General features: G+C 39.0%; 1 protein-coding gene across 1 annotated transcript; it reads right to left on the reverse strand.

Annotated features, from left to right (window-relative positions):
- Positions 1 to 7,298: 7,298 nt before the first annotated feature.
- LOC132287167 (NF-X1-type zinc finger protein NFXL1) lies at positions 7,299 to 11,630 on the reverse strand. The gene is made up of 2 exons (XM_059789690.1): positions 11,340 to 11,630; positions 7,299 to 11,016 (listed from the first exon to the last, which is right to left on the reverse strand). Exon 2 carries the CDS (start codon positions 10,887 to 10,889, stop codon positions 7,551 to 7,553), a length of 3,339 nt encoding a protein of 1,112 aa, XP_059645673.1. The 5' UTR covers positions 10,890 to 11,016; positions 11,340 to 11,630; the 3' UTR covers positions 7,299 to 7,550.
- Between the last annotated feature and the right edge of the window lie 267 nt (positions 11,631 to 11,897).

Raw genomic sequence — 11,897 nt, forward strand, 5'->3', positions numbered from 1 at the left:
ACCCGTATTATTATTATATTATTATTATTATTTCCCGTATTATTTATTTTATTTTTGAAGTATGAATACAAAATTTGATCACTCAAAAGACTTCGTCACCTCACTAATATTATCAAAAATACATTTTGTTTTTTTTTCTTTTGGACAAAACAAAAATAAAATTTGAAATATCACAAAGCTAATTGAATGAGGAGAGTGTTCTATTATTATTATTAATTTATTTTTATATATTTTATTTTATTTTTAAAATATGAATACAAAGTTTGATCACTCAAAAGACTTCACAAACTAACCCAACTAATTATTATCAAAAAATATATATATATATATCTTTAAAATAAAATTTTGAATATCACAAAGATAATTGAACGAGGAATGAGTAGAGTGTAGCGCAGTGTCACACCAAGCCTCGGACAAAACAAAAAAACATTGGAATAGTTTGATGTAGTTGCACTTTTGTATCCGAAAAGATGAAAAAACATGTTCTATAGCGCAAAATAATGTTATTTGGCAACTGTGCTGAATATATATATATTTTTACTATAGATTTATTTTTATATTATAAATAATATGCAAAATTACAAACATATCAAATGCCCAAATAAGACCTTACATATTTAAGTCGATCATATAAATATATCAAAGATACAATAATTTTAGTTAAGCCCTGCCCAATGCAATACCTTATTAGGTTCTTGAGTCATATAATTCCTAATCACTTGCAACGTCAAAGCTTTAAATCACCATGCCCAGACAAAGTCCTGCCAATTGCAATCCACTGACAATACATACAAGTAAAACATACATATATCACCATTATCTTTACTTGCATATCACCATTACCACGTCCAGCTCCTAACTAGGCAGCCGAAAGACGAAAAAATTTATTACATCGTCCCATGACCATTGCTCCAGCCCAATCACAAAACTGACATACAAGTAAAAAGTTGAATAAAGCTAATACATTTACTTGCACGTCAACTATTAATTAGCCCAGTATTGGTCCCTCCCCCAAAGGACAACAGGATATCAACCTGAACCAGGTTCAAACCAGAGAAGAAAAAGAGGAAACAGAGCATTAAAACACACAAGCAGCTGAAGGAACAACTAAACCACAAGTATCTCTATGGTTATTGGATAGGCCTCAACCCACGCACATAATCATCCTCTCAGCCCAAGAAAGAGATCCAGCTTAGCTGTACGAACTCCACCAGCAGTGGATTGAAATATAAAAAGCTACAATAGACAATAGGAAGCAGTAGGTTAAACTAAGAACTGAACAGAAAACTTACTAAACTCTGAACCAATTGGCCAAAATTTAGTAAAAACTGAACCAATTAGATAAAAGATAACAAAAACTGAGCCAATTAGATCAACGCAAAGTCACAAGTTTAGTACTAGATTAACAACTCAAGGGATCAATAACAGTTGTTTGCCAGTTGAGCACTTATCTAGAACATTCAAAAGAGCCCCAACCTACATTTCTAGGGCATGGTCTCAAAAATTGAGGCACTTTCCACCTAAAGTGCAGCTGGGCCTAGCAGAATTCTGGGTAACTTCTTGAGTCACCTAATTTCACAATAATCAATACACAAAGCATATAATGATGGGTCTACATAGTTACCAGGCAAACCAAGAACCAGTGACACTGATGGTGGCTCCTACTGCAAAAACTTTGGATTTTTAATTGGTACTGAACTCGAGCTTGAATTAAGCCTGTCAAGAGCTTCTTAAAAAAAAATATGTTACAGAGAGAGAGATGGAGAGAGGGAGTACTCCAAAATTCAACTGAATCTGCATACTGATTTGAGAAAACAATTAAAATTAACTAATAGGGAATAAAGAAAGCGGGCATCTATTAAAAGTAAGATCAATATCGAAGGTAGAAATTGAACTTGCGTTAATTGGTATCATACGTACTTAATGGATAACTTGTAGAACTTAGGTTTTTCATAATAAATGGTAGAGAGGTCTCTCATGTTTTTCGTAATTTGCCAAGAACCTTTAGTCTCAACCACTGAATAAAGAAGAAAATGACATAATACTTCAACTCAAATTGCATCAGGCACCTAGCTCAAGACAATGCACAAAAAATCACCAAAGTAATGGTAACAAAATTTACTAAAGTACATAACCAACAATAGAGCAATGCCTCAATGATCCGCACAACAAAAAACCATTAAAGCGCCCAGGACCAAATATATCACAACCTGAAATAGAAGCCAGACTTCTCCACTCATCCAGAGTCAAAGATCTAGAACAATTGAAGCAGAGAGAAATAGTACATGTGTGTGTGTGTGTGTGTGTGTGAGAGAGAGAGAGAGAGTATGAAAGTGAGAAAAAGGGAGAGAGAGCTAACGGCAACAAATACCATGAATGCTTGTTGGCATATATTTGTAAGGATTCGTAGGGAAAAATCTATACACCATGCAAAAGACAATGCAAGACCCAAATGAATCTGAGATCTTGAACACGAATACGATAAAAGAGTACCATATAAATTAGTGGGAAGAGAACAGAGTATAATCTGTCTCAACCTGAACTGTATATGGTCAAAGAAGAATAAATTCAGCAGCATCAACCCCCCAACCTCCAACACACACAGCCCGTCAATACCTCCAATACCAGGTAGTCCTTATCCTTAAATCTCGAGTTCATCGTTTGCTCAATACTCATACTTTTCCAAGTGCAACAGGATGGGGTGTTCTACATGAATAGACCCCATCACTAGAGATTTGATATTAAATTTTAGTAATAGAAGTTTCTGATTTTAATAAATCAGTGCAAAGTAGTAATACTACTTAATGAGAAATGCTAACTTCTCAACACAAGGCTATGTAGATAAGGTATTGAGATTGATCCCCATGACAGTCGGGATTGTGTTGATATAACAGCTGATCTTAGGTAATCTAGGAAGGAATTCCGCCAACCAATGCACCTGGAGCTGCAGAGAATGAGGAATTAACCTTGAGCATGGACTGATGGAGCTAACTAGCTAAGGACCAGGGGGTACGTGCCCCCCATGAAATTTTGTTTTTTTTATTTTTTATATGTATATTTCTTTAAAATTTCAAAGTGCCCCTTAAAAATTACTGAAAGTGCCCCCCTGAGATTTTTTTTAACCATTAGAGTACTACCCAAGTACATTGTGCCCCCCTGCCCCATATGAAATCCTGGCTCTGTCCCTGACCTTGAGGATTGATGCTGAAGCTTCACTCCCAGCCCCAGTTCATAAAACAAAAGATCTAAGTCAAAATAAATTGAGAAAAAAAAAAAATTATAATGCTCAGTTCGATAAATGAGAAAATATAGCTAAAGAAGTTAATAAATTTATATCTTGCCTTTTTATTACTTGGACCTCTAGAAACAAACACCTGCACAACTAAATGAATTATCAATTTTTAGAAGTCCAAACAATAAGCATATGATTGCGTATTCCATCTATTTGCTTACCCCTGGTTTCCTCAGCATACAGAGGACAAAAGATATTTAGATTGGTATTCCTTGAAGTTGTAGTGCCTATAAAGGCACGGACATAGATATGGAATTCGGATACTGTTAAGTCAATAGGACTTGACCTGAGTCTGTATGTTGATTTCAGTTTGTTTATATTTTAAAAGTTTGTTAGTTGATGAGCTACCTCAATCCAAGGTTAGTTTTCGGATTCTAAAGATTCGACAAAGATAGAATTCAATTCTCAAATGTGAACTCACCAAATTAGGGTTCATATTCATGCTTTTTCTTTTTCTTTTTCTTTTTTTTTTTTTTTTATCCTGGCAAGAAACACACCCACCCACATGCCCCTATGGGGACTTGAACCCTCAACCTTTCCCCTTGGAAGGCGAGGAAGTACCACTTGGCTACAGCCGCTGGTATATTCAAGGTTCTTAGCATTGTTCATGTCCAGGGTTCATAAAAAAAAATCCTAAAAAGGAATTTTGAATGCATAAAAGTTGTTTTTCTATATTGTTCGGAAAATGTACGCTAGCGTAATACAAGAAGCAAGCAGCTGAAAAACAGAAGCGTGAGCAACCAGCACCCCATAACTAGCACTTTGTTCTCTGATAGGCTTGCCGCTTCACCCAACATTTTTGTTCTCTATAAGAGTGGCTAGGTAGGTAACTGCCCCCTTTGAGGAAAGCGCATAAACCAACTTTAGGCTCTTCGGATTTATAACCCCTCAAACAAAACACAAACTTCTAAGGGTTAATCCGCTTCAACTCTTGAATTCCATTAGACATGAGAGTCGATCAGATCCGGGCTTATGTTTGTTATTGTAAAATTCATTGGACAGTTTGTGAGGGAAATGGTTGACACTTGTGCTACTCAGAACTTCCTTTCTGATTAGATTGCATTGCAGCTAGGCTTATGGGTTGATAAGGGGAACAACAAAATTAAGGCGGTGAAGTATGAGGCGAAAACCTATCGTTAGAGGAGCTAAAATAGTTTCATTACAGATTGGAGAGTGGTCTAGAAAGTTTTACTTGATGGTGGTGCCGTTGGATGACTTGCACCTTTTTATGGGTTTGGAATTCTCATGGAAAACAAGAATTGAAGTGGATTGACCCTTGAAGTGGTTTCTACAACCGGCGGTTCGTCCTTTTCAGTAATCAAGGCACTGAGTCTCTCTCTTTGGATATTGTGTTGCTCTGTGGGGACTCCAGACGCATTTGAGTCCCAGAACCACAGCCGATATTCAAAATGGCTCGAAGACCTCTGGGACATGGAACAGTACTTTAAGGCTGTTCATGCCCCTTTTAAGAAAGAACTGAGTACAAGTTACTAAACGGAAACTACGAACAAGATCTTAAAGCTGTCTCAATCATCCATAACTCTGGGGTTAATGTGTTGCGTTTATGTGGAGTCATGAATCTCCTCTTTGCATAATTTGTTTCTAAGCAACCTTTTTTCCGTGTTCCTCTTTTTAGTAGAAAGTGAAATGAGAATAATGAGAATGATAATAGTAGTTCCATGCGCCCTCTCGCCCCTTAAACCAACCAAAAAGGAGAAGGCGATTCCAATATCCATGAATGTTCCCTCTAATGGAGTCACCTCATTTTTCCTTAACCTAATTAATCAGCCCCGGGGAAGAATGGTGATGGAGATGTACTGATGCCTTCTCCTGTTCATCAACTCAAACCTCATTCTTCTGCAGTTGATGTTACGGATCAGCCTCTCCTCAGGCCAAAAACTTTGCTCATCTCCTGCCGATTGTCAGCCCCACTGGACTTGGTTTGATTAGTCGAACCCAAGTTGGATCGATCGAACAATGAGGAAAGAAGGTTTTCGAAAAGATATTAACCACTTCAACCCTAATCATTTTTAGCCTCAAAGACCATATTTTTCATAAATGTGCACCAAGCGAATCCTAGCATTTAGGAACCTAATTAGAGCATCTATAGTGCACTCTTGCAATCAAATTGCTACAACTTTTTATTTCTTTCATCTAGCAATCAAATTGCTAGAACGTTTTATTTCTTTCATTCATTATCAAAGAATTCAGATGGTGAGTGGTATTAGTGGTGAGTGGCATGAAGAGGAACAATTAGAATGAGTTTGGATTTGAGGTAATTAAAATGGTTCTAGGGTTTAGGATCAAATTGCTAGTTTTGTGTTTGTTTTAGGAAAGTTTCCATTGATTTAATTTCCTATATGATTTAGGATTTGCTTAGGCTTATAAATACATGTTATTGTAATAGTTTATGGATTAATTATCTCTTTTATTAAAGTTTTTCTCAATCTCTTCTTGTGGATTCGAGTGTTTAAAGAATATGTTGTTATTCTTAATTATTTTGCTTACTTTCATTGATCCGCTGCGTCAGGGTCTGATACCTAGGAATACTAAATTTGAACTGCCTGGACCAGGTGTCCTGGTTTTTCCCCGATGGTATCTTTTAGGCAAAAATTGGTGTTCTTGTGTGGTGTGCTTTTTATTTTCCACACTCCACTGACTTCTACATGCTTGATTAGTTAATATTTAAATTCAGCATCTCAATTTTAGTTGAAATTTGAATATTTGTTAAATGTCGTTAATCTAGTGTTTGAATCATATTCCATCCATTATAGGTTTAATATGACGGCTTAGTGTGTTACACGTATTAAAGTCTAAGAAGTCTCATCCCTCAAATACAACATGATACAGACACAACAAAATGACAAATTATAAAATAAAATAAAAAAGACTGAATCCAAATACAAGAAGTACACAACAACACATATGTATATGCGCACATGCATCCATGAATAAATTTAAAATAATAATTATTTATCATGCTATTCATGTGTATTAGTGTCAACATTCCCTTATATAATAAATAAGTAAAACACGTATTTCTATTTTATAATATTAAAAATATGACAAACGTGTATTTTTATGAATCCATCAAATCTACAATATATCTTATGATGTTTAAAAAAATAAATTAAAAAAAATAAATAAATAACAACAACTAAGAATTATGTTGATTTGACTTCAACTTCAAACTTGAACTTTGGACTATGTTAGACATGATATATTCTCCTTATAAAAAAAAGTCCAAATATTTGAAGCTTTTAATTACATTGTTCCTAACAATTATACTATGATACTATACTACAAATGTTACATTTGATTGTTCAAGACGTGTCCCAAAAAATCATAGAAGTATCAGATATGTCACATATGTGTTTGAAATAATATATATATATATATATATATATATACTTAAATTACTGATGCACTAAGGAAGCATATGACGCGTATCTGCAAGTAGTTGAGAAGTATCGGTATCCAATATTGACACGATACAAATATATGTGCTTCATATTGTAGTGCTACAAATCATTTATTCAAACTGCTTATGGTTTAAATTGTTAAAGATGTTTCTTTCTCTTTTTTCTCTCTCTCTCACTTTTTTTAAAAAGAAAAGGACCACCAATGCCACATTTGCTGAATAAAAAATAATAGTAATGCAATTACAGAGAACCTGGTCGAAACTAAAACAAATAAACTGCATGGAGCCAAATCAAAAAATTGTCAAAAGGGGAGGTTGACGGTTTGAGTCCAACTAGGGACATATTGTGGATAATGGGTGTGTGTTAGCTTTAACTTAAATAAAAAAAAAAAAAAAGAAAAAAAAAAAAAGAAGGAAGGCAAGTGTTTCCTTGTTGAAAGCAACTAGATAACCAACCAGATGGAAAAATGGTTGATGCAAAGCCACATGGTTTAACCATGAGGTAACCGAGTAAAATCTCCTCAAAGCAAGCAGGAGACCCATTATACTGAACCATGACAGCGTCAACCTTATAAACATGGCTACTTTCTCAGATATCAAGAGAAATCCGTTCACATTATAAACTTTTTACACTGGCCAGAGCTAAATTCTCTTGCCATATTCTAATAGTGATACCCCGAAAAACAAGACCATACGGGTTGTATGAGAAGGAACCCCCAAAAATATTAACATACAATCCCCAAATGAAATAAAAAGAAAAGATAATCCAGGAATAACACTCATCTCATGTTTAGATGCTTTGATAGCTAAAGAAAAACTTTTGCTGTAATTCCACTCCTAATCATACGCCTTCTCCCAGTCATCCACTACATCAGACATATCAATCTCCCCTTCATGCTGTTCTGCCAAATTCGAACCACTTGCTTTCGGTTCCGAACCTGGACCCTGATTATTTCCCACCTGTTTTCCATGATCCTCAATTCTGACAGATACTGCAGATGAACCCATGGTTGACTCTGAATCCAGAACACTCCACCGGTTTGATGAAGTGGCAATTGGGGTTTCCTTTTTTTTCCATGCAGACACCTCCAGATCAGCAGAACCAACAGACCACTCCTCACCACCCCAGGAACTCTTATTCCAATCAGACTCCTGTACAACAGCCTTCTTCCATGGATTCCCCTTGAGAGCTGCAAGTGCCCCTCCATCTTTGGCAACTCCTGCACTTCCCCAAGCATTACCAGCCGAAGACGCCACTGATGCACCGCCATTTGGAAGAACTACAACAGCCCCATGATAGACAGATCCTTGATCTAATCTCCTCATAGCAGTTGCAGCTCGAGCAGGATCACTAAAAACAGCCAACGCGTTCTTGTCATTTAACCAGACTAGTTCACATTCCCCGCCAAACCTCAGGACCAATGCACTTATGTCTGCATCTCTTGGCAAATCAAACAAGGCAACAACAAGCCTTGGATCCATATCTACTAAAGGATCAAATACTGGAGGTTGTAACATATTTGCAGGGGTGGTAACTTTGGCACCAAGCATGCGAGCTGGAACTTTAGACTTGGGTGTAACATGAACCACAATAAAACGCTTTGGCTCCCAGCCAGCAGCACTGATCGAAAGCTTCCACCTCTCTGCTATGAGCCTCACTGCATCTCTCTTCTCCTTCAACATCGGACAAAAAACATGAACCTTAAGAGCACTGGTCCCACCTCTGCCCCTGCCAAGGACCAAGAACTTGCATCTCTCTTCCACAGACAAGACCCACTTAGGATCACGCCTAAACAAGTCCCCAAGCAACTCAGAAACAGTAGAATTCTCACCAAAATGAAGTGCATCCAAGTTTGGGGGAGTGATACCAAAGGCATCTGCAAGAACACGCTTGCGTTCTACCTTTGTACATTCATCATCGCACATGAGCTTCCTCTGTCCAAGTGGGATCTTCTTACCATTTGCATCGACAGGTTGAAGTGGTACTGGCAACTTTTGAAATATGGAAGCTTCAGAAACAGTATCAACATTAAACCCACTACTGCTTCCCCCAGCATCACAAGGAACAGTTGCTGTAATTCGGCCACATGAACAAGAGATTGTGACGAGGGACTCACATCTTACGTCGGGACATGGAGCAGAAGGGTGACAAGGAGCAGTACATGTGTGCCTACAGTCTCTCCTGGGAGCACCACATGTCTGCCCACAAGAAGCCTTCAATCCAGAACTAGGTCCATCAGAAGAATCACAAGGCAGAGGATGACAAGTTCTTGCACATGCATGCATGCCACATTGCCTGGTCTTGCCACATAGCTTGTTACATCTGATGTCCCTTGACCCACAAGGTATGTTCCTGAGTACCACATGTCCACCAATACACTCTTTTGCAATAGGAACTGAACAAGGAGAGCAATCTCCAAAGTGGCAGCTGTGAGAAGATGAATGGCCACAAGGCTGAGGGACTGAGCATGGGAACTGACATGAAGGGGGAGGCGTACCGCAAGGCAATGGGGGTGGGATTGAAGTTCTCCCACAAGCACAGGTCAAATCAGTGAAGATTGTTTCAAGGCAAGGAGGGCAATGGCCACTGTGACAGAATGATTCGCAAGAATGCTGCCCGCACCTTAGCTTCTTCCCACAGGTCATTGAGCACAAGTGCGGGTCCCAATCACCCGATAGGGAATTCTTAGAATTAGAAAGAGGACAGCACCGCTCACTGCACCGATGCCTCCCGCAATTCTTTTTCCGCCCACAAGGTTTATCACAGGTAAATAAATCCTCCACCATCATTGTTCTGTAGCATTCCACAGTTCGAGAAGTTGATCCACAACGGCATTTTTGGGTGACAAGCACCGGACAAGGCACACATTCTCCGGCATGGCACACTTCCATACACTGATGTATCCCACAAGGAAGTCTTTTGCCACAAATATTCGAACACGTTGGGATTGGATCCAAACAACTCAGTCGTTCCTTCTGTAGGCTTGTCTTACCACAATGGCATGTCTTGATCCTGCCTGGCAACATGTCACACTCCCCACACGGACCTGGATGGCAAATATCTTCACATACATGGTTTCCACAGCTAAGCTTCTTTCCGCAAGGTGAACTGCATGAGAATACACCATTTTCTACTTTAATATCTCCCTTCACTGCCATATCTCCACAAAGAAGAACCTCAATCTTCTTTTTGCAGAAGCAAGAGGCATTGACCAGAACCTGACAAGTATCGCATGAACCCAAATGGCAAACTCGCTCGCACCGGTGACGCCAACACTCAAGAAGTTTATCGCAAAGCTGCCCACAGGTAAGAACAGATTTCCGATCGAAGCACCTGGTGTTGATTATTTTCTTCCCACATGGGCATAACCGAGGTGGAGCAAAAGCCTTACAAGGAGGGCATGGACCAGGGTGGCATTGCAAGACGCAAACATGAGGACAAAGATCCTCTTTACTCGCACCAGCACCAGGAACTTCCTTCTCAAGTGGCTTCCCACAAGATTCTCCACAAGAATGTGGCGTCAAATATAAATCCGAAGGCGGATCTGGCCTCTTCCCACAGAAGCAAACATACCGAATGTCCTTTGATGCCATAAGCTGTATGGATTGACATCCAGGACACCTCCAATTAAAACCCTGATTCTTCTCTGTTGGCAAATCAGTAGAAGTAGGTGCCCGAGCCCATTTCTTGATACAATTCAAATGAAAAATCGAGAAGCAGCTCGAGCAGGACCAAACTGGTGCGGATCTCCGTACCATGTCATAACAAATCATGCATTCGACAGTTCCCTTCATAAGCTTCTCCTGAATTTCTTGCACGAGTTGAGGCAAATCGCTATCCCTCAACCCCTTTTCCTCCTTATTATCCTTCTCCTTCTCCTTCTGGCTCCTATGATTCGAAGGCCCAACTGTGTGACCTCTCGGACCCCCCATATTCACCCTATGCCGACTGCCACCCAATGTTGCAGTGCCGTGACTCGAGTCCCTAACATTTCTATTCGGATTGGAATTGAAACTGGAATGCGAGGTCACAACCGTGGTAGTGGCGGTGGCGGTGGCAGTGGCAGTGGCAGTGGCAGTGGTGGGGGCTCCTCTAGGTACCCACTCTTGGCGACCACTTTGGACCGGAAATCTTGGCCTATTATCCTTTCGATCGTTTCGAACTTGAAAGCTCATATTTTCAAGATGAGATGTAGAACACACGAAATCCCTATCCAACGACAGTTCACCGATTCAGATTCAATCCAAACGCTGACAATAACAGGATAAATAAAAATGGAACCCTGGCTTGGATTGATTGTATCTGTGAAGAAAATTAAACAGGTATAGAACTCCATGAGAGAGGCGGTTGAGCAAATCAATCAGATCATTACAACTTAAAGAAAGGAGAATAAAAACCCCCTTTCTCCATACTACTAAACTCAAACCCTAAATTTGATATACGATTCAATCAATTTCTGTCTCCGTACTACAAAATGAAACTCAAACCCTAATTTCGATTAAGATTCAATCAATTTCTGTATATATATGTGTGTACGGAACTGTCATTTCCACTGCAGTTAAATTACAGCCCTACATAAATAATATTTGTATAATGATTAAAGACCAAAAGAAAACAAGAAATACCTGACGAAGAAGATGAGTCCGCAAATGATAAAGCTAGATTGTGTTGAGAAAGATAATAAAATAGCAGTTGATTCCTCTCTCAAAAGTCCTGTAGCTTTGAGGTCTCCCCTTTCTCTCTCTCTCTGATGTGATTACTCTCTCTTTCTTCTTTATATATGTTTATTCCCTCTCCCTGTGTCTAATAAATCTAAGTTCTCTCTCTACTTTCTCTCTCTCTAGTGCTGGCCCGATTTTGTTTCTCCGCGAGAGAGAAACCGAGGACGTAGATAGAGTTAGGTCGCGTGTGAGCATTTATAGGCGATGCCATGGAGAGCATTGGCTTGGGGCACAAGCGAGCATTTTTAGAACCGTTGGCCACGTTGACTGCCATTTTAATAATCGTGCATGAATGCGTGGTGCGCACACTAGTCAAATATGGGCAGCAGGCTTAAGTCACACCGTCTTTCTTTACAGGTGTCTCGTTCTTATAATCATGCTAAATTACAATCTAACCCAAAGTTAATTCGTGCCGAGAGCAGTGTTAGTGGTTGTGCTTGGCAAGTAATATGGAAGTCTTTC

The sequence above is a fragment of the Cornus florida genome, unplaced genomic scaffold (assembly GCF_030987335.1).
Source record: "Cornus florida cultivar Cherokee Brave unplaced genomic scaffold, ASM3098733v1 CherokeeBrave_3.0.0_Hap2_Chr11, whole genome shotgun sequence".
Taxonomy (NCBI): Eukaryota; Viridiplantae; Streptophyta; class Magnoliopsida; order Cornales; family Cornaceae; genus Cornus; species Cornus florida.

Excerpts from the sequence above, each read along its gene's own strand:
- LOC132287167 (XM_059789690.1), bottom strand. The coding sequence starts at position 10,889 with ATGAGCTTTCAAGTTCGAAACGATCGAAAGGATAATAGGCCAAGATTT.